Source organism: Pipistrellus hanaki (assembly GCF_964339955.1).
Source record: "Pipistrellus hanaki genome assembly, chromosome: 13".
In the NCBI taxonomy this organism is placed as follows: Eukaryota; Metazoa; Chordata; class Mammalia; order Chiroptera; family Vespertilionidae; genus Pipistrellus; species Pipistrellus hanaki.
In genome coordinates, this window is record NC_140515.1 from 35,587,424 (window position 1) to 35,614,584 (window position 27,161).

Sequence of the window (27,161 nt, forward strand, 5' to 3'; positions counted from 1 at the left end):
CGAGGAAAAGGCTCTAGCCATGGCAACCTGTAACCCTGGCCTTCTCTGTTCTCCGCTTGGTTTCACTTGTGAAATGAGGCCAGTGGAATAGATAACTTTTCAAAGGGCACAGAGCTCACGGCCGGGCTCTGGAGTCAGACAAAGCTGGCTTCGGGTGCCAGCTCCATCACATAGTAACTGTGTGTCTTTCAGTCACTTTTTTTTTTTTTTAAGTTGACCTCTCTAGCACTGTCGCCTGTAAAATCCAGACTGTAATCATACCTATAACTCTTGGGCTAATGCCGGGGTTCTGTGGCGTCACACACGTGGGTGCCCAGCAGAATGCGTGGCACCGTCCGCCGTGGGTGTCACAGCTCAGCACCCAGCAAGCTTTGAGTGCTCCGTGGTCATCCTTGTGTTTCAAGTTCCCTAAGAGGGCAGACTGGTGGCCTGGGGTTTCATGCCTGCTCTGGCTCCGGGGCTGGTGCAGGGCCCTGGAACGCTTCTCTGGATGCCCTGTGCCCTATGGGAGGCGGATGTGGCCAGTCTGCCCGCTGCCCAGTGGTTTTTCCTTCAGCACTGCATGCTGTTGTGTCCAGGGTCCTTGGACCACAGGACACACCGGCCTGGCGGAGAGAAAATAGAAGCCCCAGGACACGGGACAGCTGACAGGCCCGGAAAGGCATCCAGCCTTGGGTAGACACAAGGCATCCATGGGGTCCCTCTGTTCCGCGGGCTGTGTGGTAGCCAGAGCTTCCTGGGTGTGGAGGGCGGGCTCCTGACTTTTCTGAGAGTAAGGGCGGGCTTGCAAGATTGCTCCGCAGGGGACGACTGGGATTGGGGAGCTGGAAAAATACTTCCAACACTGGATTCCTTACTGCAGCTGCTTCCAAGAGGACTTTCTTATTTTTCTCTGGAAAGCCCTCACCTCTCTCTTCGCTGCCCTGGGAATCCTGGCAGAAAAACAGTGTGGGGGGAATAATAAAGTCCCCCTCCCCCGTCTCCCCACAATCCTCGGCCAGCCCCGGCTGAGCTGACACTTGACAGCGTCTGCAGTTTACCTTGGCGCAGGTCCAGAGAGTTCGGCCCAGACTGGGGCGGCCCCCACCTTTCCACCTTGTTACCCACCCCCCCTCCAGCACAAAGAACAGTTTAACCATAAATCAGTCCCTGACACAAACAGAACCTCAGCGAGTCTCAGAGCCATCACCGGAACTAGGCGTCCAGGTTTTCTTTGGGCGGCGAGTGCCAGCAAGCAGAGACCGGCTCCGTGAATCTCCCCAGTGCGCCGGGAGGGGCGCGGGGATCCCCTCGCCTCCAGAACCCCCGGCTCTCCTCCCACACCCCTGGCTCCCTCCCGTTGGCCCTCGGTCCTTTCCCTGCCTCCTCCTGCCCCCAGAGCCCTGCAGACCCCTTCTCCGCTCCCCTTCAATATCCCCCCCATCCTCCCAGCGGGTTTCCGCTGCACCCACCCCGGCCCCGCCAGCCCCCCAAGCCCCGGGGACTCCACCCTCCCGCAGCCTCCCGCCCCCACCTCGCTTCCCGCGGGCCCGCCACCCCGCCAGCCCCCTCCCGGCAGGCGGTACCTTCCCCTGCGGCGTCCGAGCCCGCGGGTCCCAGCACAACTCCGGGAGACACATCCCGGGTCCCAGCCCCACTCCGGGAGCAGAGACACGGCCCGGGCCGGGAACCGGGTCCAGCGCGGCGGCCGCGTCACACCTGTCCGTGGGGCGGCGGGCGGGGCGGGGGCTCGCCGGCCGGGGACACGCGAGTGAGTGGCAGAGGGAGGAGGGAGGGCGTTTCATCATCGGCGGCGCCCGCGGCGGCCACTTATAAACTGTGGGCGCGCTCCCCGCTCAGTCCCCGCCGCCGCTGCCGGAGCCCGGAGCCCGCCGCCCGCCCCGCGCCCGCCGCCGCCCGGAGCCCGGCCTGGCCGGAGGGGACGCCGCCCAGCGCCGCCGCCGCCGTCCGCCGCCGCGTCCGCCCCGTCGCTGCCCGCCACCATGGGGCTCCTGCCCAGGCCGGAGCGACAGGGCAGCGCCGCCTCCGCGGGCTCCGCCGGCCGCTGCTCCCGCGCCTTCTTCGGCAACATTAAGGTGAGTGGGGAGCCGGCGCCGGCCGACCGAGCCAGCCGCGCCGGGCGCGCCTTCCGCGGAGACACGGGGCTCTGGAGGCGCTGGGCGCCCTGCTCCACCTCCGTGCCCAGCTCCCGTCCCGGAGCCTGCCCGCGTCTGGCACCCTGGACAAGCGGACACGTGCTGGATGGTGGTGGTGGTGGTGGAGGTGGTGGTGGTGGAGGTAGTGGTGGTGGCGGGTGTACATGCTCAGTGTAAGTTAACGGGACAGTGAAAGTACCTGCTCATCGGGACAACTCTATTCAGATAGTCCAGGCACCAGCCCAGGGAATGCTCAGTTCTTTGATTGAAAAAGAACATTTCATGGCACCTTTTCGATCTCCTGCAGGCAGTTATTTCCTTAAGCGGGTGTGCTTGGGGGTGTCGGGGTCTGGCGCCCTAAGTGGGAAGATGGAGGAGATGAAAGCCCACTCCTCTGTGGTGGGTGGTGGAGGGATGTGCTCCTTCTCCAGGCTCTCCTCATCCCCAAGAGCAGCAATGTGAAGGCTCTGCTCCCTCCCTCCCTGCCTGCCACGTTCAGGACCCGTCCCTCACCCTCTACCCCCTCACCCCCGCCCTCAGGGCTCTCGATCCTGTGCACTGAGGCCAGCCTACCACGACTGGAAATGGCCCCAGGAAAGCAGTGGGCCCTCACAGGCTGCTCGGTAACGGATAGACCCGTTCTGGGGAGTGGGTGAAGAGGAGATGGGGTGAGGCAGCTGCGTGGGGTGGACACTTCCTTCTCCAGGGGGTCAGGAAGCTTCCCACTCCATCACGTGTCTGGGAGGACCCAGAATGGCTGAATTCACTCACGCTCAGGCTTTTTTGCCCATTCTGGTGGCAGTGCACTTCCTTGGGGGGGCAGAGCTGGTGAGAACGTGGGAGGTTGCAGAGTCCACATCAGGGCTCCTTGGGGTCAGGGTGGGGGTTATGGTGCAGAGCACTTGTTTTGGACAACCAGACAATTAGTTGTGGCTAGGTGAAGCCTCCAGGGGTGCAACTAAGGGGTGAGTGTCCAACAGGAAGGAATCTTGAGCCGTAGCCAGTTTGGCTCAGTGGATAGAGAGTGTTGGTCTGCAGACTGAAGAGTCCCAGGTTCGATTCTGGTTAAAGACACATGCCCAGGTTATAGGTTGCATGCAGGAAGCAGCCAATCAATGATTCTCTCATCATTGATGTTTCTCTCTCTCTCTCTCTGCCCCTTCCCTTCCTCTCTGAAATCCATAAAAATATGTTTAGAAAGAAGGGAGGTCCCAGTGGATCTCACCTATTTACTTACTCGCATTGTTGGCGGTGAGTCTGGATTCTCAGTCCTGCTTCTGCTCTTTCCCTACACCACAATGTATAAAGGCTGAATTGACGGTGTGGCTGGATATAAATGAGACACTGACATATTTTTATATAATTTAAGATAATCCTCACTTTTAGCCAGGCCTAGAGGAGAAAGAACACTGTGCGGTTTGGGTCCCACCATTTAAAAGAGTCCTGGAGGACTTTGAACAGAGAATGGTGGAAATGCTGGTGTTTATAACTTAGGAGCTGGGAGGAAATGGAGGGGGAAATAGTTGGGTGGTCTGAAAAGAGAGGGTCTCCGGAGGGAGCCAGGGTGGGGGCAGCTTCCGCTGTTTTCACTAGCAAGGCAGGAAGGACCACTTGTTCCCGAACAGATTCCTGACAGCCAGGGCAACCCCACATGAGATAGATTCACTGGGACCCACCCTCCCCGAGTCCCTAAAATAAACGCACTTAGGGCAGCCGTTTCTTTGAAGATCTGTGAAAATTAAAGACACGTTATCACATGCTGATGATTGAGCCACACGTGCCTGAGGCCTGAGCCCCAGCCAATTGGCCTCCTAAAGTCTCATACCAGTTGAGAGCTTTGCTTAACTCTAAAAACCAGGTTTTCTTAATTATTGCCTCTGCTGATCCATAGTCATTCTTAGAGTTTGGCAAGACTTCCACTTGGCTTCGCGTATCAGCCTGAGACCAGGTGCAAGGTTGAATATCTTGAGGCAAATAGGGGGTCTTGGATTTCAATAGTTAAACTAAAATGACCCTTTTCTTCCGGGGGATGTCACTGGCCATCTGGGGGCTTCGCTATGAGAGACTGGGTGGCTGCCCTCCATCCTCCTAGTGGAGTACAGACTGGACACATCTTGTGATATGTGTGGCACGGAGAGGGGACAGGGGCAATCCAACCTGAGTGAGAACCCATCCTTTTTTCTAGTTCCTCGTTGCTGGGACAGACGAACCATTTGGCTTTATGACATTCTTGCAAAACCCCACATACCGTATGGTTTAGGGCCGTGGTCAGCAAACTGCGGCTCGCGAGCCACATGCAGCTCTTTGGCCCCTTGAGTGTGGCTCTTCCACAAAATACCACGGCCTGAGCAAGTCTATTTTGAAGAAGTTTAAGTTTTAAAAAATTTGGCTCTCAAAAGGCATGACAATCGTTGTACTGTTGATTGTTGGCTCTGTTGACTGATGAGTTTGCCGACCACTTTAAACTTTAGGGGAAGGAGTGAAGTCAGGGGACTCAGATCCTGGTCAAGGCCTCTACTGACCAGGTGACACAGGGAAGCATCTCTCACCTGTCCTGGGCCTCCGAGTCCTTACATGGAAACACGGGGTGACAGGGACAATCCCTGCCTCCTGGGGCTCCTTGAGGGTGACTCGGGGTGAGGCACAGGGGAAGGGCTTTGTGAACCACGCTGGGTTCTCTGGGGTTGGCGTCAACGTGAGGCTAGTTCTTGCTTCAACGAGCAGGACTGCATATTCCAATGCCATTTAAGATCTAGTGTTCCACTAATTATAGTTAATCGTTAAGAAAAACTACAGTTAACAATCATAATGTCCAAAATAATAGTAATAGCTAACAGTGATGGAACTGTCTGAATGTCCCAGGAATTATGCAAGTATTTTACCAATATTTAATCCTCATTGCAACACTCTCAAGTGGATACAATGACCGTCCACAGGAACGATGAGAAAAACCAGGCTCAGCGAGATGGGTCCCTTGTGCACGGAGACATAGCCAGAGAGGGGCCGTACAGAGGAACTGGGTCTGAGACTCCGGAATCAGAGCCCCTAATGGCTGTCCATCCTGGCCCTCGCCATCGCAGGGTGCTGCTCCATTATGGGTTAGCACATGGGGATACCCTGGGTTCCCCCACTTGTTCCCAGGGGTCATGGCTTTCTCAGCCCTGCACCCACACATCCCAGCCGTGACCAGGGGGTGCCAAGGAGGCTGCAAGCATGTCTGCTCCTAGGCCCTAGCAGGCTCATACCCTTTCCTTCTTCATAATCACATCTAAAGAGCCAGGCAGCTCTCACCCTGCGGGTGAGCTTTTTCTACCTCCTTCTGCAGGAATTCATACAATGGCATTTAACCTGGAGACAGCCTCCGTGCCTCTGGCTTACAAGATGCTGAAGGAGCAGAGGATCCATGCATCAGTCATTGTCAGAGGGAGCAGGTCAGCGTCCAGAACTCTAAAGCTCTAAATGAGAAACAGGTTCACTCAACGATTGTGGATTACGGGGGCGGATGGAGAGGTAGGAAGGAGCCTTTGTGGCTAACTGGTCCTGGCAGCCTCAGCGATCTGTTTCTCCTTAAGATTAAATGTCTGGGGCCAAAGGGAGGTTACCTTATAAAGGGAGTGGCCGGTGACTACTGCCCAATTTCAGGCGAGCTCACACCCGAGGTCCCAGGGTGGTGAAACAATGTATATCCGGGAAGTGAAAGGGGGTGCAGGGCTGGGGAAGAGCAGTGGGAAAGAAGGGATAGACAAATCTGACCTGACTGGCCCCGGGGCCTTCTGACCTGGGAGGGAGGCCCAGAAATGAGGGAGAGGTACTTGTTCTGGCCTCTGCCCATAGCTTCCGGAGGTCCCTGGGGCCCACCCCTGGGCATAACCTCACTTTCCAGAGGAAAGTGCTCTATCCCAACAACCTGTAATTTTTACTCAGAAAAAAACCATCTCAATAGCACGCCTGGAGCCAAAAATTCCTTCACTGACCCCCTGGGTTAAAAATGTGTCCTCCCCCTCAGGGGTGGTGTTTCTCTGACCCAGGTTAGCACTTACTCCGTTTTCCTGGAGTGGGCCCAGCCTTTCCCCTCCCCCAGGGGGTGGGCAGGGAGAACAATGGGAGTGGGTGGGGTGGGGGGTTACAGGTCACTCAGACCCTTTTCTCCTGTCAGGATGCTCCATTGTCTCTCCCGGTGATGAATTTGTGAGCCAGGGCAGCCACAGAACAAATGGCGAAGCAATCTGGGTCTCATAAACATCAGTAGCTCATTTCCACACTCTGGTCATTCTCTTTTGTCTGTGACAGGGACTACTTTTCTTCCCATCTCGGGAGACCCAGATGTTGGGAGGTTGGGATTAGGAGCGTGGCTTCCCCTCACCTTCTTCTGCTCCGCTTGTGCAATCGGTCCTGGTCCACGCAGAGGAAGGTGGGTGTGCCCCCGCTCCCCCCTCTCCAGGCAGCACCCCTCCTTGTTCTCCCTCTTCACACCCTTGCTTGGTTTTATCCTGTCCCATGGTTTTAACCCTTAATTCATCCCCCTTCCCGCCTGTGGAGACTCTGGCCTGCAGAGAGCTCCAGTTATGAGCCAAAGCTCAAGAGATGGTCCTGGGCTAGTTTGGCTCTCGGTCTGCTCTGTAAGTTCACTGGCGCGGCCTTGGGCATGGCACTGTCAGTGTCTGTTGGGAAGGGTGTGAAGGAACAGCCATGTGAATTCACACTTGTGTCTACCTCACAGGCATAGGCGGGTGTCACTTCAATACTTGGGAGGAAGCTGGATTCTTAGACTCAGACAAAGCTTGGATTATTTTTGAGTTTAAAAAAACACTTATTTGGAAACAACTGTAAATTCATAGGAAAAATAGTACTGAGAGGTCTTGTGTACCTTCACCCAATGGTTCCATCTTACATAAACTACAGTGAAATACCGAAAGCAGGAAATAGACATTGCTGTCATGCATACGTAGAGGTCCGTGCCACTTTATCAAATATATAGATTCATGGGACCACCACCCCACCACTTCAGTACACAGAGCTGTTCGGTCACCACACAGTCACACCCATCCCCTTTCGACTACTGTCCCTAACGCCTTGCCACACCACTAATCTGTTCTCCATGGCTATCTTTTTGTCATTTGGATAATATTATAGAAATGGGATCATGGTGTGTGACCTTTGGAGATTGGCTTTGTTCATTCCGCACAGGCCCTTGAGACCCATCCAGGTTGTTGGGGTATCAACAGTTTGACCCTTTTCATTGCTGAGCAGTATCTCACGGCAGGGAAGCACCAGGATTTATCTAACCAGTCACCTGCTGCAGGGCATTTGTGTTGCTCCCAGTTTGGGGCAAATGCCAATAAAGCTGCTATGAACAGCCGTGTACAGGTTCTTGTGTGGACATAAATTTTCATGTCTTTGGTGTAAATGTCCAGAAGTGTATTTGTAGTTACATGTTGATTTTAAAAAAAAAGAAACTGCCAAACGATTTCCAGAATGGCCATACCATTTTACATTTTCACCCGCAATGTGTGAGAGGTCCAGTTTCTCTATATTTTTGCCAACATGTGGTGTTGTCACAACTTTTAATTTCACGTGTGTGGTAACCCGTCAGCATAGTCTTAATTTGCATTTCCCTAATGGCTAGTGATGTTAAACACCTTTTCATGCATTTATCTGCCTCTTCATTGAAATGTCTGCTCATATTATTTTGTTAATTTTCTAACTGGATTTTTTTTTTACTATCGTTTTGAGAATTCTTTATACTTACAAGATACAAGGCCTTTGGTGGGCACGTGGTTTGCAAATACTTTCTCCCAGTCAGCAGCTTTTCTCTCCCTTAACAAGGTCTTTCACAGAGAAAAAGTTTTTGATGCTGATGAAGTCTAATTTATAATATTTTAATATTCTGGTTCCTGCTTTTGGTGTGATGGATGAGAATTCTTCACTGAAACCTAGGCTCTAAAAGTTTTCTAATTTTGCATTTAAATCTATGATTTACTTTGTGTTAAATTTTGTAAAAGTCTGAAGTTTAATCAGTATTCTTCTTCTTCTTCTTCTTCTTCTTCTTCTTCTTCTTCTTCTTCTTCTTCTTCTTCTTCTTCTTCTTCTTCCTCTTCTTCTTCTTCCTCTTCTTCTTCTTCTTCTTCTTAGAGACCCAGTGCACAAAATTTGTGCACGAGGTGGGGGGTGTAGGGTAGGGGGTCCCTCGGCCCAGCCTGCATCCTCTCCAATCTGGAACCACTGGCTCCTAACTGCTCACCTGCCTGCCTGCCTGATCACACCTAACTGCCCCCCTTGATGGCTTGGTCACCACAACTATCCCCCCCCCCTGCTGGCCTGGTCACCCAAACTGCCCCCTCCCCCAGCAGCCTGGTTGCCACTCACTAACACCCTTGATGGCCTGGTGGTCCCACACAGCCTGCTGCTTGTCATTTGGTCAGCCCTCACTAAGCGCCCTGTCGTCCTGGTCACCCCATGCAGCCTGCTGGTCACCCCATGCAGCCTATTCGGTCATCCATTGGTTTGTTTCGGTTGTGACAGTCACTTAGGCTTTTAGATATATAGATTATTAGTAGTAGTACTAGTAGTTTTTGCCTTTGGTTATCCAATTACTCCTGTACCATTTGTTGCAAAGACTAACCATTCTCTATTGAATTGCCTTTTTTAAAAGCATGTTTTTACTGATTTCAGAGAGGAAGGAAATGGGAGAAAAAAACAGAACCATCAATGATGAGAGGGAATCATTGGTCAGCTGCCTCCTGCATGACCCCTACTGGGCATAGAACCCACAACCCAGGCATGGACCCCGACCAGGAATGGAACCATGGCTTTGTGGTTCATGCTCAGTCACTGAGCCACTCCAGCCTAGCTGAGTTGCCTTTTTAACTTTGTTGAAAATCAGCTGGCCTCACTCGTGTGGGTCTGTTCTGGGTTTTCTATTCTGTTTCACTGATGTATGTGCATCTCTGCCAGTACCACCCTGTCTTGATTACTGTAGCTATATAGACAGTCTTGAAAACAGGTGAAAGCTTGATTTTTATTGTGCAATGGTATGTGTTTATCCTACGGATGCCAAATTTTATAACCCATTCAGTGTCCCTTCTACTTTGCCTATTAGGAAGATTTAAGGGCAGATCACAGCTCACTTTTAGTAACTGGATGGGATTTTACACATATATGTGCTCCAGCTTTCCTTCTGACCTTTGCTGAGTGCTTACCTTTTCCCTTGATTTTTAAGTTTGTGTCTCTAACTTCTAAGCGACAGCCCTGCCCTGAGGGAGGTATCTCATCTCCATTTCACATTTGAGGAAATTGAGGCTCTTCCAAGACCACGTACACGGCAAATGGCCACAAGGGAGTTCCCACCTAGGGTCTTATCACTCCCCAGTCTCTCTTTCCCAGGACCACAGAAAGCCTCTCAGCTCTGTAATCTCCAGTCCGTGGGCATCTGGGCCTGATCTCCGTGATCTCTGATATCCTTCCAGGTTCTCAGATTCTCATCTCCTCGCTGTTCCGTCGCTGACTGAGATGAGACTAGGAGCAGGGCCAGCTGGGTCTGGGCTTAGCCGGGAGACCGGCCTGCTGTGAAACCTTTGCTGAAATCTTTGATCAGTTCCCTGCTCTCGCTCTCAGGCTAAGGACCTTGAGTCCCTGGTTGTGTTTTACTGGTCGGGAGGGATTGGATTTGATCGGGTGGGGAATGAAACCAAAGCGGGGCCTCTCAGCCTCCCCTGTAGGGTGGGAGGAGGGGACGATCCTATCAGTGGGCAGCACTCTTTCCCAGCTGGGCTGTCTTCCTGGCCTCTTCACCCTGGTGAATGGAAATGTTAAGGATGCCCAGGGGGAAACGCCGGAAGCTCAGACACAACTGCGAGGCACCAGCCCAAGACTTGTGACCTTTGGGACATTCGGTGGGGTCAGCATTGGCACTGAGCCCCGCGGGGCTGTCCCCTGCCTCTGGAAATGGGGGCAGACTACCCCGTCTTAGAGATTGAGTGTGCACACGCCCTGTAGGAGCCCAAGAGTCCCGATGACAAGTCTCACGCTGTTTACCCAAACAATGCCCCTGGGAGATGTGGCCCAGAGCAGACAGCTTGGGAGGGAGGAGGGGAGATGCAGATGTCACCGGGAGGGCTGCCTAAGCCAGTGTTGTCAGACTGCCCACGCCATGCTCTGAATCCTAGAAGGGAGCAAGCCAGTTTCCATAGAGGGGTAGGGCAAGGGGACCAAGAGAGGTGTCTGGAGATGCCTCTTGGCTAACCTTGAGTATTCCTGTGATAGTTTATGTTTTATCCTAAAAATCAAGTGAATGTTATATATATTTTTTTCACAATATCTGTGTGCTTCCAAGTAGCATAGTGCCTTTTCCCTCAAATCTTGGAGTATCACGGAGGCTCCAAAAGGCTGTGCCTGTGTGGCTCGTGGCTCCCAGATGTGGCTGCATGTGGAGCCAACAGAGTTCAGAAAACACGATGCAGGCAGACCTCACGCCAGAACTAGTTTATCCGGTTAGTTCTCCCAGCCAGCTTGTGGGGTGCAGAGGGAACGGGTACCCAGAAAGTTTAAGTGGGACAGATGTGGATGGCAGACAATTCCTGGGCTGAGCCCCGCGGGACACCCCAGGAGAGGAGCACCCTAAGGCATGCAGAGAGGCCCCTGTGGGCCTGGGAAAAGGGGGTAATGGCAGAAGGGAGGGGTAGGAAGGACAGCTGGGTTCTAGAGTCACAGTTGTCCTGCCGATAGCCTGCCAAAGAGATTGCAAGACAGGACTGCACTGACCACTTTCTCAATCTGTTTTCCAAGTCATTCCTGCCGGGTGCCTCAGGCCCTTTTGAAATCTTTGTCTTGCCTCTGAGTCACAGTGCGTTTGAGAGAAGCGCTGGACAAGCCTTTATTGGGTGTCTCTCGTGTGAGGCTCCTTACCAAGCGTCACTGTGGCCTCTTGGCTCCCTAAGAGACTCCCAAACTTCCAAGAAACCATTGCCTCTAAGTTGCCTGCTTCCCAGTGGGACCAGCTGCCTCCATTTGCCCAGGACCGAGGGGTTCCTGGACACCGGACTTTCAGTTCTAAAACTGGGGAAGTTCTGGTCAGATGGGGATGAACTGGCCACCCGCTGCCTCCTTGGCGGTGACATTTTACAGAAGACTTCCACCTTCTGACTGCGGGGCAGGGAGGCTCCGATGGAGGAGCAGGGCGGTGCCCAGGCCCGGGAATGAGCCTCAGGGACCCAGGGCCAGGAGACGCCGGAGGCTTACTGAGAGAAGTGAGGCCCGCGGCTCCCTTGTTTGTGGCGGGGAGTCCTCCGCCCAGTCCTGCCTTCATGGCCCGCTGTGACTTTGATGGCATTTTAAACTCTTCATGATACAGAATCTATGCAAACGGTTATAAGACGGGGCTATAGAAAGATGGTGCTTCCTGGCTTATAGAACTATTGGGTTTCAGAATTGCAATGGACTAGGAAGCTCATCTGCTCAAAGAGGCAGGCATCCTCTTTCTGACGGCGTCCTTGCCTCTGCTCACACAGCCCCCCGGGATGGGAAACTCACCACCTCCCGAGGCAGGCTCAGCCACAGGAAGCACCACAGGCTTTGGCCAGTCTCTCCCATGCTGAGCTGAAACCTGCCCCTGCTCTCCCATGGGGAACCCCCCTACCTCCCCCTCATCCCCCCCGCTGTGAAACAGGCAGACTCCCCTCTCCTGTCACTCTGATGGCTATTTCTAGTTCCCATGCATTGATGTCTTTATTACATTGGAGTCTTCTGGCTCCCCAGGGATGAGGGAAAGCCAGATAACAATGCTGTAACTCCCGAAGAGAGGTAACGCTGTGGAACGTTTTCTGTTTTTGGAAGAGCGAGAGGAGTTTGTGTCCAAGAAAGCCTCTCTGCTCTTCTGGTGCCCACTCCCAGGGGCTGGCTCAGGGCTCGGGAATCCTGCCCACAGGGTTGGCCAAACATCTCAGGGAAGTGAACGTATCTGATTGGCTTTGTGCCATGTAAGAAGAGTGGCCTGGTTGGGGAGGCGGTGAGGACAGAGGCTGGGACAGGATCTGCTGAGCGCTGCCAGAGGTCTGGTCCTGAGCCTGGAGTTTTGCCCCTGGGAGGATGTGAGGGCATCCCTGGGTGGGCTCTCAGCCTGTCACTTGGTGAACTTCGTTTGTCCACCCATTGTTTGCAAGGCAGTACTTTGCTAGTGTTATAAAGAACTCTGAGGCCAGGAGTGGTGTCAGCATGTCTGCCTGGGATGCATTCATTTGTTCCCTCATTCATGTGGCCCGTAATTATTGGTCACCTACCATCAGCCATTGGAGGTACAGCTATGCTCTCATGAGAGTGACAAACGGTGGGCAGATAAGCCAATAAATGCAAAGTTACAAAAGTGCCAAATAAGAGCTAAAAGAACTGGATTTATGAAGGGGAAGGGGGTCAAGACAAAATTGGATTCTGCTTAATACATTTGGGGCCATCACCTTCGAATCCAAGTAAGTCACCTTCATGCTTCTGGTATATAACCTCTGTGTGGGGAACACAGCCATGAATCAGGCTAGGTCCCTATCTTGTTAGTTGGGATAAGAAGGATCCTAAAGAACTATAGTGAATTATGGTTTTCATCCATATGACGGGTTCACATAGGGGACCCTCCTACCACAAATACCCAGGGATGCTGCATAAAACAGAGCACCAACAAATACTTAAATGCATAGCTGAGCTTGAAAGAAAGAAAGTGAAATTTTTAGGTTCAAAAACTGAGGAATGAATTGAACACCAAAACAATGAGTGTACCAGCTGACTCTGCAGCAGGGGTTGCGGGGGGTGGGGGGTGGGGGACGGGGATGTGTGTGGTGTGATTGGACCAGTAAAGAAACTCCTCATGGAGATTGGGTGTCAGTAATGACACAGGTACCAAAGGTGGCGTGGGGAGCTGGCTCTCAGACTTAGGCGTAACGCTGGGCCCCTGGGTGAGAAGGGAACTAATATGATTCTGCCACCACCCTAGGGGCAGCGAAGGGGCTTAGGTCTATCAGGACCCCTGAGTGAAATAATTCCTTTGAGAAATCAAAACCCCAAGTCTGTGTCCTATGGCATTGGAAACAGAACTTGTATATTATATGTGTATATATGGAATCTCTAAGCAAATACATTAGCTGAAAACTTTTCTTCTAGGCTGGTGATAATTCTTTGCCATCTGGTAAACACAAACGTGAAACCACTCTGGAGGGATACTTCCATAATCCAGACTAACTAGAACTAAAGTGCAACCCAGGAAAAGATAATGCCACGGAAGAGATGCTTAAAACAAAACATTAGCCAAAACCGGTTTGGCTCAGTGGATAGAGTGTTGGCCTGTGGACTGAAAGGTCCCGGGTTCGATTCCGGTCAAGGGCATGTACCTTGGTTGCGGGCACATCCCCAATAGGGGATGTGTAAAAAGCAGCTGGTTGATGTTTCTCTCTCATTGATGTTTCTAATTCTCTATCCCTCTCTCTTCCTCTCTGTAAAAAATCAATAAAATATATTAAAAACAACAACAACAACAACAACACACACACACACACACACAAAATAAATAAATAAATAAATAAATAAATAAATAAATAAATAAATAAACAAACATTAGACAAGGAGACCCTGGCCTGGTAGCTCAGTTGGTTAAAGCATCATCCTGATATGCCAAGGTTGAGGGTTTGATCCCCAGTCAAGGCACATATAAGAGACAACCAGTGAATAAATAAATAAGTGGAACAGCAAATCAATGTTTCTCTCCCTTCCTCTCTTCCTCTCTCTCTCTCTCTCTCTCTCTCTCTCTCTCTCTCTCTCTCTCAAATCATCTTTAAAAAAAAAATCTATACAAGGAAATGATTCACCATAAGCAACAGGCAGTATTAATGAGGAAAATTAGCACCACAAGATTTTGAGATAATGGGACGTTCTGAAAGGGACTATAAAAATACATTAAAATATTTAAAGAGGTGCCAGAAGAAATAGAAAACACCAGGAAAGAACAAACACTATGAAAAGGGAACAGGCAGGTTTGAGAAACACATGGGAATTCTAGAAATGAAAAATATTGACATAGAAAATAAAAACTCGGTGAATGGTTAAATAGCAGATTAGATGCAACAAATGGCTAAATAACAGATAAGAGAATTTCCCAACTTGAAATCCCTAACTTAATCACATCTCTACTCAATGATGATTAGTAAGTGGAAGATGGGGGTTGAAGAAGTCACCCCAAATGCAGCACAGAGGAATAAAGAAATGAAAACTGTGAAGGACAAGTTAAGAGATATGAGGACAATAAGGACCAAGTTGAAAGCGAGTCTGAAATGAGTGAGAGTAGAATGAATATGTGATAGGTAATGTTGAAAAAATTATAGAGAATTTCCAGAATTCATAAAACATATGGTACTTCGGCCAAAACCGGTTTGGCTCAGTGGTAGAGCGTCGGTCTGCGGACTGAAAGGTCGCAGGTTCGATTCCGGTCAGGGGCATGTATGTTGGTTGCGGGCACATCCCCGGTAGGGGGTGTGCAAGAGGCAGCTGGTCGGTGTTTCTCTCTCATCGACGTTTCTAGCTCTCTATCTTTCTCCCTTCCTCTCTGTAAAAAATCAATAAAAAATATATATTTTAAAAAAAAAACATATGGTACTTCGATATAAAGATAGCACAGTAAGTTCTGACAGGAATTTACAAAAAAATAAAACAAAAAACACCCATACATATCACACTGAATATACAGAACAGTAGACTGAACTTTCAAGAGCTACTACAGTGAAATTACAGATTACTTATAAGAGTTAATAATTAGACCAACAAGAGGCTTCTCAATATAAATAATAGATACTAAAAATAATGGGATAATTTTCAAAATGCTAAGAGAAAAGTACGACCAAACTCAGATTTTACAAATAGTAATTAAAGAGGACAAGATAGAGATTTTAAGGCAGAGAATTTAGTAATCATGAGTCCTCACTAAAATAAACTACTAAAGGATGAAATTCATAATGCATGAAATCAGACACAGAAGGGAAGGATAGGATGCAAAAAGTGGTAGTGATTATTGATTGTAGATAGACAAAAAGAATAATGGCTGATGGAGGGCCAGAAAAAAAATGGAAGGTGAATAATACCAATAAATGGAAAATTGAAGTTAAAATCTTAAGTCCCTGGCTTGTTTGGGTGGAGTGTGGAAGAATTCATCACCTTTAGTCTTTGCTAAGGCAGTCAGGCATGTGCAGGTGTGTGGGTAATCATTAAGAAAAAAGGTATTGGCGGCCTATCTTCAAAGCAGAAGAGGGTGAAAAGTAGAGACCTGATTAAACCAACAGAAAGCTGGAAAAGAATGAATAAAAGGCAAAAACAAACAAACAAACAAAGATGTTATGATAAATAAGAGCATTGTGAAATAAAGTAGATATAAATCTGTATTCATCAGAAATTACAACACATGAGCATGGACTGCTGTCACCATTTCAAAGCTAGAGAATTCAGACTGGACAGAGAGAGAGAGAGAGAGAGAGAGAGGAGAGGGGGATTTAGTTTTACTTTCTTTAAAAGAAAAAGTTGAAAAGCAAAGGACAAAAGAAGATATATCAGGAGACTGCCAACTAAAGAAAGACTTATTTACCTTAATAACAGAGAAGAATATTGAAGGCAAAAAGAATGACACATTGTGAGGTGTTTGCAATGTCTAACACTGACCAGGGATTAAAGTCTAGAATACATAAGGATCTCCAGATAACAAGAAAAAGATAAGAAACACATTAAAAAAATATGTGAGGGAAATCCCTGCCCTTATCTCTTGGAAAAGAAAAAATCATGGAGCAGGACTCTGATTGGTTCCCCTGGGTCATGGGTCTCTCAGGAGGCAGGGCAGAGTACTCGGACTGGGGACTTCTGCGACCTTCTGGTTGACTAAGAGCCCTACTTTAAAACAACAGGGAACACTATTCTCGGGACTGAGCAGGCAGGACAGTGGAAACTTCCTATGGAGAGGGAAAGAACAGACTCAAGGAGACACCAGAAAGGAGGAGGTGTGGTCCTGTTGAGGGGGAAAAAGGCAGGCTGAATGAGAGCATTGGTCATGGGGAAGAAGGGAAGTGTTGGTATGAACCAGAGTTTGTATTCGTTTTGTATTGCTGCTATAACAAATCACCATCAGTTTAGTGGCTTATAACTAAATTACAACACAGTCTTACTATTTTACAGTTATGGAAGATAGAAGACCTAAAATCGAGGTGTTGGTAGGCCTGTGCTCTTTCTGGAAGCTTTAGTGGAGCATCTGTGTCCTTGCCTTTCCTAACTGAAGAGGCCACCTACACTCCTCAGTTCATGGCTCCTTCCTTCATCCTCAAAGTCAGCAGCTTAGCATCTTGACATCTCTCTTCCTCTCACCTTTTTTTCTGAATGACACTTCTGCCTCCCTCTTGTAAGGAAGGACCATTATGATTACATTGGGCACACCAGATGATCCAGAATAAACTTCTTATTCTAGAACCTTGATTTAATTATATCTGCAAAGTCTTTTTGGCCACGTAAAGCAATGTAGTCACAGGTTCTGAGTATTCAGACATGGACATTGGGGAGGCCATTGTTTTGTCAACTTCAGGCTTCAGTCAAACCAGAGCCAATAGAAAATACACGCAGAGACACATACACCATATGTGTATGTATAGATATTAAGAGATTTATTAAAAGGAATTTGCTTACATGATTGTGGGGGCTGGATAAGCAAAACCAGATTTTATAGGGCAGGCAGCCAGGAAAGGATGATCACAGGCATGGGCTGAAGCTGCTGTCCACAGTCTTTCTCTCTCACTCTGTCCTGCTTTTAAGGCCTTCTGATTGATTGCATCTGGCCCATGTAGATTTTTCTAGGATGATCTTCCTTATTTAAAGTCAATTTATTATACTAGAGGTCTGGTACATGAAATTCATGCACGGGCAGGGTCCCTAGGCCTGGCTGGCAATCAGGGCCTATCTGTTGAACTGGTGGGCAATTGGGGGACCCCCCACCCCCCACAGGCATCCGCCTTGGGTGGCTTGATGCCACCCACTCGCCAGCCCCACCTCCCTGCTGCCACTGCCAGTTGCCTCCTTTTGTGGGGCAACCGGCAGGGTGATTGGGGAGTTACCCACTGCACCTGCCTTGGATGGCCTGGGCTTGCAGGCTGGGGGCAGCTCCTGCATTGAGTGTCTGCCCCCTGGTGATCAGCACACATAATGATCAATCGTTTTGCCATTTGGTTAATTTGCATATTAGGCTTTTATTGTATTATATATACTAGAGGCCCGGTGCAGGGGGAGTGGGGTGTCCCTCAGCTCAGCCTGCATCCTCTTCAATCTGGTACCCCTCAAGGGATGTCCAACTGCCCATTTAGGCCCGATCCCAGTCAGGCCTACACGGGCAGTTGGATATCCCTTTCATAATCTAGGACTGCTGGCTCCCAACTGCTTGCCTGGCTGCCTTCCTGATTGCCCATAAGTGCTCTCCCCTGCAGGCCTGGTCACCCCAAACTGCCCTCCCCTGAAAACCTGGTCCCCCCTCTCTCACAACTGTTCTCCCCTGCAGGCCTGGATCACTCCCAACTGTCCTTCCCTGCAGGCTCAGTCACCCCCAACTTCCCTTCTCTGCCTACCTGGTCACCCCTAACTGCCCTCCCCTGCAGGCTTGATCGCCCCTAACTGTCCTCCCTTGCAAGCCTGATCCCTCCCAACTGCCCTTCCCTGCTGGCCATCTTGTGGCGGCCATCTTGTGCCCACATGGGGGCAGCCATCTTGTGTGTTGGAGTGACAATTTGTATATTGCTCTTTTATTAGATAGGATATATATACTGTAAATGTGTATATATATATGCAGATGTAATATAAAAATATATGCATTATATATATCATATATATTATACTTTTTATATTACATCTGCATATATATATACATTTACAGTATATATATCCTATCTAATAAAAGAGCAATATAAAAAGTATATGCATTATATATATAATGCATATACTTTTTATATTACATCTGCATATATATAGATATATATAGATATAGATATAGATATAGATATATATAATGCATATACTTTTTATATTACATCTGCACACCCCTTCCACAGCAACCCTCAATGAGTCTTTGGCTGAATAACTGGTAACTGTAGTCCAACCAAATTGAGACACTCTATCCGCTGAGCTAAGCCAGCTAGAGCAAGAATCTGCACTGTCCCAGAGTCAAAGGGCAATGACCTTCAGGATAGGTATGGGACAAAACATGGCAGAGCCCACGGAGAGCTCTAAGAGAGGTGCACACCCTGAAAGGTGCAGGGACCAAAGGGGCTTTGCTGAAGTCACTGATGGGGAAGGTGTGCTTAGAAGGGATCTTCTGCTAGGAGCCTGGAACAGGGCATCCCATCTACACCTTCCCAGAGTATGAAAGTCCTGTGGTCAGGGTCTGCTTCCCTCCTCCACACGGCTCAGGCTGCCAGCCAATCACCAGTGCCTAGGTGCCCCTTCCTTAGGTTACTTTTCAGTTTTTGTTCTGTGATCCGCTGCTGAGGCTACAGGCCCCTGGGCTGCAGACATGAATTGACAGTGAGCTCATGTCTACGGCTCGTTCATGTCTACTGCTACTCATGTTTGCCGCTGTCTCAAGGGCTGCAGCTGGTAGGCAATATGTATTTGTTTAGCTAATCTTTCCCCATCTACATCATCCTATTGATGATTTCACTCAGGAATCTCAAACCCTGCAGGTAGAAACCCCAGCCAAAACCGGCCAGGTGCGAATGAGGAAAACACATTCCCTTGCACTTGCCTTCAAGAGCTCTAGGTGCGGCAGAGTACTCAAAGGCGTTGGGAGGTGGATGGAAGTGCACAGCCAGGGCTAGTTGTGGGGGGCTCTCATTGAGTGGGGAGACCCTGTGCTCAGAATGGGCATATGGTCAAGAGAGGGCAGAGATGGTCTCAGTTTTACCCCATTCCTTTGGGCTAATGGTTGGACCTTGTCTCCGGGAAAGAGATGTCTCGAAGGAAGGGTTAGATTAGCACTTTGGAGAACCTACTTGTGCCCAAGGTGTGGTTTCCAAAGTGTGGTCCCCTGCCAGCAGCATCAGCATGGCAAGTATTTGTTAGAAATGCAGATTCTTGCCCTCTCTGATTTGGCCCAGTGGATAGAGTGTTGGCCTGTGGTCCGAAGAGTCCAGGTTTGATTCGAGTCAAGTGCATGTACCTCAGTTGCAGGCTTCTCCCCAGCCTGGACCCTGGGCAGGGCGCATACAGGAGGCAACCAATCAATGTGTTTCTCCCACTTTGATATTTCTCTCTGTCTTTCCCTCTCTCTTCCACTCTCTCTAAAAATCAATGGAAAAATATCCTTGGGTGGAGAGAGAGAGAGAGAGAGAGAGAGAGAGAGAGAGAGAGAGAGAGAGAGAGGGAGAGGGAGAGGGAGAGAAAAGAAATGCAGATTTATGGGCCCTATCCCAATCCAAAACTGGAGGTGGGGACCAGCAGGCTGTTTCAACAAGCCCTCTAGTAATTCTGATGCACCTCTGCTGTGAGACGAGGCATATATATATCGGGGTACTGACTCACATGCAGAGGTCACGGAAGTGGCTGTAACATCCTGGTCTCCAACATTCATTAAAGTTGGGAACTAGTCATATTAAACTGGAATGGTTCCCAGAGAATGGAAGTCACTCATGTGGAGCTGTCATTGATGGAAGAACTTTGGGGAGCATCCTAGATTGGCCAGCGAAGGCCTTCCAGAGCTTCCTGCTGAGGGTGGCTGTGGGCCAAGCCAAAGGCTGTGAACCTCAGGCCCTGGGACCTGCCTCTGGACCAGGAGAAAGGAGGATGCGGAGGGCAGTGCCTTCTTGGCCAGGAGGAGCTCTGAGGGCCACATGTCAGATCCAGGGGTCTCCTGGGATTCTCCGGGCATGCAGGTTTGTTGTGCCAGGCCGAGTTCCAGGTCAGTGGCTTTTTCCCCCAGGTAGTTTAGTGATGGCAAATGTGTTCAGTGGTTGAGGAGGGTTCTCTTACTACTGATATTTATAGCTTGAAGTCAAATGCTTTACATAAACAGAGGATTTGAGAAATAGACTTGTTTGTCCCTTGCTCCCACTCGTTCTCTCATTTCTGGTGTCAAGACTGGACATTTCATGGTGCAGAGAGGGCCTTGACATCCAGAATGACCTCTCCCAGTAACGATGGAAATCACTGTGGCTCACTCCCCCGGGTCGCTCCCTGGAGTCCTTGGCTGTAGGGAGTGCCAGAGGGTGTGGGTACCAGGGAAGGATGTCTTCGTTGCTTTTATCTAAACGTGGATTTCTTTTTTTTTTTTTTTTTTTTTTTTAAATATATTTTATTGATTTTATACAGAGAGGAAGGGAGAAAGATAGAGAGTTAGAAACATTGATGAGAGAGTCATCAATCAGCTGCCTCTTGCACACCCCCTACCGGGGATATGCCTGCAACCAAGGTACATGCCCTTGACCGGAATCGAACCCGGGACCCTTCAGTCCCCAAGCCGACGCTCTATCCATTGAGCCAAACCAGTCCCGGCTAAACGTGGATTTCTGATGGGAAGCAGACTAGCATGTTCTACTTGACCTCCTCCCTTGACCTTGCTGTTTCCTTTCCTTTGTCACGCCAGCCTGGGACTTGATTGAGGAACCGTTTCTAAGACAGGCTTTGGGCAGGAAGGGTTGCCGGTTCTCTTCCCATTCAGGGCACATACCTGGGTTATGGATTTGATCCCTGGTCAGGGAGTGTGTGGAAGGCAGCTGACCTATCCGTCACTCTCTCCCTCCTTCCCTCCCTCCCTCCTTTCCTCTCAGCATGTCCTCTGATGAGTATTAGAAAGAAAGAAAGAAAGGTTTTGGGCATTCTCTGTGGGCATTTCCTACTGAATCCCTCTCTCTTCTCTCTGCCTAAAGGCTGCATCCCACTCAGATTGTTTACCTTTCCCCATCCAGCTCCTACAAATGTTCCTTTCCTCCCTCCCCCTTCTCCTCGCCCATCTGAAGAGTGGAGTGGGAGGAAGGCAGACAGAAGGGAGGGGAGAGGGACCACCTTGGGAGACACATAGGAAAGTCAGAGAGACGTGAGGCTACAGAAAGCACAGTCCTTTGCCTGGAAACGTCCAGAAATAGGTTGAAATGATGGAGAAAGTGGAGCTGGACTAGAGGCTGGCCAGGGATGACCACAGAAGACGAAACACATGGCCTGACCACCTGCAACCTGATGCAACCTTCACTGGTTAGGCTGCCCACCCTGGGGCAAGGATAGGGCAGGGTCTGTGGGAAGACCTCTGCCCATCTAAAGGCCAGATAGAATACTCCACATGGACCAAATCATGTATGTTGTTAGAAATCACACAGCCTCCAGATCCTTCATCTTTCAAGTCAGCGTCAGACTTCCCAGAGAGCCTTGTCAGAGGCCCGTTGGTCCTGATTCTCTGCAGACTTAGCAAGTGGAGTTCTCCTGGGCTGGGGTAACCCTGCAGCTCCATTTCAGGCACAGCCTCCAAGCCGGTGCCTGGCAGCTGCAGAGTCTAAGAAGGCAGGAGGCACTGGCTTCAGGGAGTAGGAACAGAAAGAACAGAGGTGAAGCGACAAGACACCTTCGCACAGCTGCGGCCTTGTTCAAGGAGAGCCAGTGTCACACGGAGCCCAGTGGGGATCTCCTTCCAGACCCAAATGCAGCTGCTGAGTCACTGTTTTAATTTGAGGACTGGTCCTTGGACGCCATGTGGTCCTTTCTTCCTAGGCAGGGGCTGGATAGCTTTCAGAAGTGGGGCTTCTTTCCTAGAGGCACCTGCTGCTTAGCCTGAAGCCCAGGCATGGCTCCCTGGGTATCACCAGTAAAATCTGTCCCAGTTGGCCGGCCAAGGGAGTTGTAAATGGTATCTGCACCTCTGCCAGAGGGGGTGTCACTTCAGCCGTCACAGGAGGACACAGCATCCAGTGAAGGAGAAGTCTTGAGAGAAGAAAACCACATTGAAAAAGAAGCTTATTGCCCAAGGGGAGTCGCAGTGTGTGTTTGGAACGAAGCAAGGCCTTCGGGAGTGGATCCCTGGATAACCGTGTGTGCCCTGGAATCACGGATGTCATGATATTAGAGAGAGAGGCCCCCAGATGCCTGTGGGAGCACATCAGTAAGGGAGTGGGCTCCTGCTCTTGACTCTATTGTAGGTTCTTGAAGCTCTCAGCCCTTCACTGTGGCTCTGCTGGGGGTGGGCGTGCTGTGTGTGGCTTAGCCTCTGAGGGGGATCATGGGATAGTCTTCTTCTGCTGAGGCCACGCTTGTAGTGGATGGGGACAGGCTGCTGGGCAGGGGTTTCTCTGGGCGAGGCCTCCTTCCTTGTTCTGCCAGGACACCTGTTTGCTCCCTCCGTCTCACCGGGGCCCAGGCAAACACCCAGACATCCTCCCTCCTCACTGCCCAGGGTGAGTCTCCGTCCCTTCCCTGCTAAAGAACCAGCAGGGCCAGGAACCGAGGTGGATCCAGGGTTTCTTTTCTCCAAATGGGGATATTTGGGAGCTCTGCTGTGGTGCAGGCCCCAGCCCACGAGTAATTCTGATGAAAGAAAAGAATTTACAAGGGTTTGCTAAGAAATTTGCTAGCCTCCAAAACTTTGGGGGCAATAAATTCATACAGTAGAAGGGAAACAAGGACCCATTTCTACAAGGACTTTACAATCCATTTTGGCAAATTTACATCTGCTTATTTATGGCTGCAGAGGTCACCGGTGGTGTCATTCACTGAAGTGTATTTGTTCCCACTGACTTACTGGTATGCATCATCAAATATTTGCCCAGCGGATCACCTCTTCCGCACAGAGTAGCAGCTGTGCTTCTGTGATCAGGTCCCTCCTCCACCCAGCTGGCTGGCTAGACAGGTACACGCTGGGTGCCAAGATTGCAGAATCTAGGTGGTTATCATTGCCATCTAGGCTCAATGCCCTGAAGGAATAATAGAGAATGTGCAACGGGAGGGACTTTCTTTGCCACCAGAAGGTGGGTGCATAGGAGCTAATCAAGGGAGGGGGTGGAAGTGAAGAACCCCAGGTGGAGAGATGGCCCCAACCCCAAAGGCTCTGGGGCCACACGCCATCTCCCCGGACCATGGATGTTCCACTCAGCTACAAGTTCCAGCTGCTTACCACGATAAGTGTAGGCAGCTCAGAGCTGAGGAGAGGCCGCTGTGGGGGGAGCTCAGGGAGAGCCAAGTGGATTGGGCTGGGGCAGGAGGGCCCTGGAGGCGGGTTCCTCTGCTTGATATCCATCTGAGGTGGTGGGGTCCACTGAGGGGGTTTTACAGGGTCATCACAGGCTGTGGTTTCCATTTCCAGTGGGTCACACTGACATACTATACGACTGTATTTCCATGAAGTACGAAACAGGCAAACTAAGCTGTGTGGCTAGGATTCCTGAGAGTTGTGATCCTGCAAGTGGGTGGTGACAGAGAAGGGCACTAAGAGGCTTCTGGGAAGCTGGGATTGTGCTATTTCTTTTCTTTTCTTTTCTTTTTATTAATCTTTACCCTAGGATATTTTTCCATTGATTTTTTCTCAGAGAGAGTGGAAGGGAGGGGGAGAGACACAGAGAGAAACATTGATGTGAGAGAAGACACATCAGTTGGTTGCTTCCCACACATGCCCTGACCGGGTCTAGGAATCGAGCCCACAACCAAACTATGTGCCCTTGACTGGAGTCAAACCCTGGACCCTTTAGTCCACAGGCTGGCGCTCTATCCATTGAGCCAGCTGGGGCTATTTCTTGATCTGAGAATTGGCCCCTCAGGTGTTCCCAGCTTGTAAAATTTTATCAAACTCCGGATGACTTGTAACTTTTTGTGTGAACGTTTTAATGTTTCTTAAAAATTTACTCTGGCCGAGACCGGTTTGGCTCAATGGATAGAGCGTCGGCTTGGGGACTGAAGGGTCCCGGGTTCGATTCCGGACAAGGGATGTACCTTGGTTGCGGGCATATCCTCAGTAGGGGGTGTGCAAGAGGCAGCTGATCGATGACTCTCTATCATCGATGTTTCTAACTCTATCTCTCTCCCTTCCTCTGTACAAAATCAATAAAATATATATATATTTTAAAAATTTACTCTGGCTGCTGGTTAAAGAATAGGCTTGAAGGAGTACTAGACAGGTACACGCTGGGTGCCAAGACTGGGATGAGGTAGGAACTTGGTATGGTGGCCAGATGGGACCTGGCAGTGACCCAGAATGGAGAGCCAAAGTGGAGGTGAAGGGCGTGGGGTGGATTCAAGGGTTGATTTGGAGGTTGAAGCACCCATGAGTGCAAGAACCAGAATTGAGGGGGGGGGGGGGGCTGCAGTGTGGGGTAATGGTAACACTTTGGGACAGGAATTTCAGAAACAGATTGGGAGTTAGAGTCAAAACGTGTGAGAGGCAGTTTAGCGCAAGGCCTGGAGTTGAGGAGGGCTCCAGTCCTCCCTGACGTGGCAGTCTCAGGCCTCCGACAGTGGCCTTTGGGGTCATAGTAGGAGAACCTGACAGGCAGGCAGGCCACTCTGCAGGCAGGAGAGGCTGGCAGTGGCGATGCTGAGGAGAAAAGTTGCCTGGACAGTAGGAGCTGCCCGGTCTGGCTCAACTAGCCTCCCCTCCCAGTTCCAACTCTTCAACTTCCCTCTTAAGGAACAATGAAGCCGCGAAGGAAATCTGTGTTTTGTTTTCTTTTTAGATTGCTCAGGCCTTCCAAGGCCTTCCAGGACCCTGTCTTATGAAAGGCTCTTTCTAGTTTGTAAGGATACTAATAACGCCGCTGTGACTACCACCGACGCTGACCCACGGCTGGCCGTTTGGAATCTCTGAGCTTTATCTGGTTCAGGCATTCTTCCTGCGTGGGAACATATTCGATTTCCTGAATCCCTTCTTAAAAGAGGCATTCTCCTCTGGGGCCACCGGGCCATGATTGCGATCCAGAGTCACACCCTGCCTAAGGTACAGAAGGGTAAGAGGCAGGCCACCTGGTTAAAGACGGCCTTCCTTCCAGGACACAGCGTCGTCTTTGCTTCGTTTCCTTCTCCTTCTTTCGGAAGGACAGGGAGAAATGACCTCCCGCTTCCCGCCAGCTCTGAGGGGCCTCTCAGCGGGCCTCAGAGGAGCCCTCCTCCTTTGCAGATGCCTGCATCTCGGAGGTCCATGGGAAGCTGCCAGAAGTTGCCCTTTCTGAGTTCCCTGCTTTGGCTGCATTGCCTTAGGGCCTCTTGAGCCCCAAACCTCGCCTCCCAGGTCTTACCCATTTAGGGAACTGCCCGCATGGTCTGAGAATGAGCTATGAGGGTAGAGAAACTGAAAAATAGAAATATAAGTGGAGATGGGCCAGAGCCAGCACCGTTCTGGCCATGTGCCTTTCCCTGGAGACACAACAAACCACTTTGGAAGACTCCAGTCGAATAAGTGTTTATCAGGATGCTTGGATGTAGTGGGGCAGGGTGGGCCGGGAAGGATGGTTGTAGAGAAGGACTTGGGTACACTTTTGGGTTTGACCACTTAGTCCACTGACAAGCGTATGCTACTCACACTCCCCCCCCCCCCGCCCCCCGCAATTGAAAACATGGGGACAGAATTATTAATTTGTTTGCTAGACTTAGCAGCAGGAAATAGATTGGGTTAATAATTTAAGGAGACAGACTGGCACATGTTTGAGTTCCCTCATCTCCAACACCCTCATTATAATGAAAGTGTTGAGTAAAAAACAATGGTGAAAACCAATAAAAGAAAAAGGAAAGGGAGCGGGATTGTGAGTGGATAGAAAGTCAGCTAGTGAGGGTGTGTGCACCGAAGGGAAGCCCCACTCCTCCCAGCTCCCCGCTCACTTCACTTGCCAAGTGAAGTGACCCGATCATGATGCAAACGCTGCTAGAACCATTAAAAGTTAAGAGGAGGAGGGAGATGCAAGAACAAGTGACCTAAGTCCTCTTCTGTAATGGTTTCCGTCTAAACGGATAAATCAAGAAACTGCAAAACAAGCATATCGTTTTGAGATGCGTGCATGTAATCCACAGAAAAACTCAAACCCGAGGTGGTGGTCCCTGCACTGCAGTAGGTAGGTTGGCCTGAGCTGAGGATAGGGCTGAGTCTCGTCATTCTAAGCCTGTGCATGTTACTTAATTTTTCACGCATGTGCATGTAACACACTGACGGGGGAAAGAAGGAAGCAGTGCAAAGAAATGTAAATGGATTTATGGTCACACGGGGGCTTCTGAATGCCAAGCGTTGTTCAAATTGAGATGTCAGCGTGGCTACGCTGTTCTGGGGTTTCCCAAGAGATATGCGAGCCTTGGAGATGTTCCTGCCTGTCTGGGGTACGGTCAGCCCCAGGGAGAGAAGGAGCAGAATAGACTCTGGAGCCAGATTTTGACTCCCAGCGGGTGAAGAAACTAGAGCAAGAGGCACCTCCGAGTCTCCTCCCTCAGATAACATCGGTGGCCCTTGGCACACACTACACACTGAACTCTCCTTGCATTACTGGGGAGGGGGAGAAGGAGGTTTCCTTGTGCTCTTTTTTTTCTTTCTTTCTTTTCTCTCTCTCTCTCTCTCCTTCCCTTCCTCTTTTCTTTTCTTTCCTCCCCCCCCTTTCTTCCTCCTTCCCTTCCTACCTCTCTCCCTCCCTTTTTTAAAAAAAATGTATTTTTATTGATTTCAGAGAGGAAGGGAGAGATAGAAACATTAATGATGAGAGAGAATCATTGATTGGCTGCCTCCTACATGCCCCACACTGGGGACTAAGTCAGCAACCCGGGCATATGCCCTGACCGGAATCCTGGTTCATTGGTCAGTGCTCAACCACTGAGCCATGCTGGCTGGGCTCTTCCTTCCTTCTTTCTGAAGAATAGTTCCACTTAGATTGCTGGCAAACATCACTGGATAGAAGCAGTTGTTCCCAACTAAGAAGTCACAGCCTGTGTCACAGTCCAGCCCCATCTCCGGCTTATGAGTGGTTTTCTCTCCACATTCTAGGGGAGGTATCAGAATGTTCTAGAGTGTTGCATGTGAACAAAATCAGAGTTGGTTGG

General features: G+C 50.1%; 1 protein-coding gene across 1 annotated transcript in view; it reads left to right on the forward strand.

The window, feature by feature from the left end:
* Positions 1-1,185: 1,185 nt before the first annotated feature.
* SLCO2A1 (solute carrier organic anion transporter family member 2A1) overlaps positions 1,186-27,161 on the forward strand; it is a 70,000-nt gene continuing 44,024 nt past the window's right edge. The window contains exon 1 of the mRNA XM_084902128.1: positions 1,186-2,075. Within this exon, the coding sequence (XP_084758254.1) occupies positions 1,983-2,075 (93 nt within the window). The 5' untranslated portion in view covers positions 1,186-1,982. The remainder of the gene's footprint in view (positions 2,076-27,161) is intronic.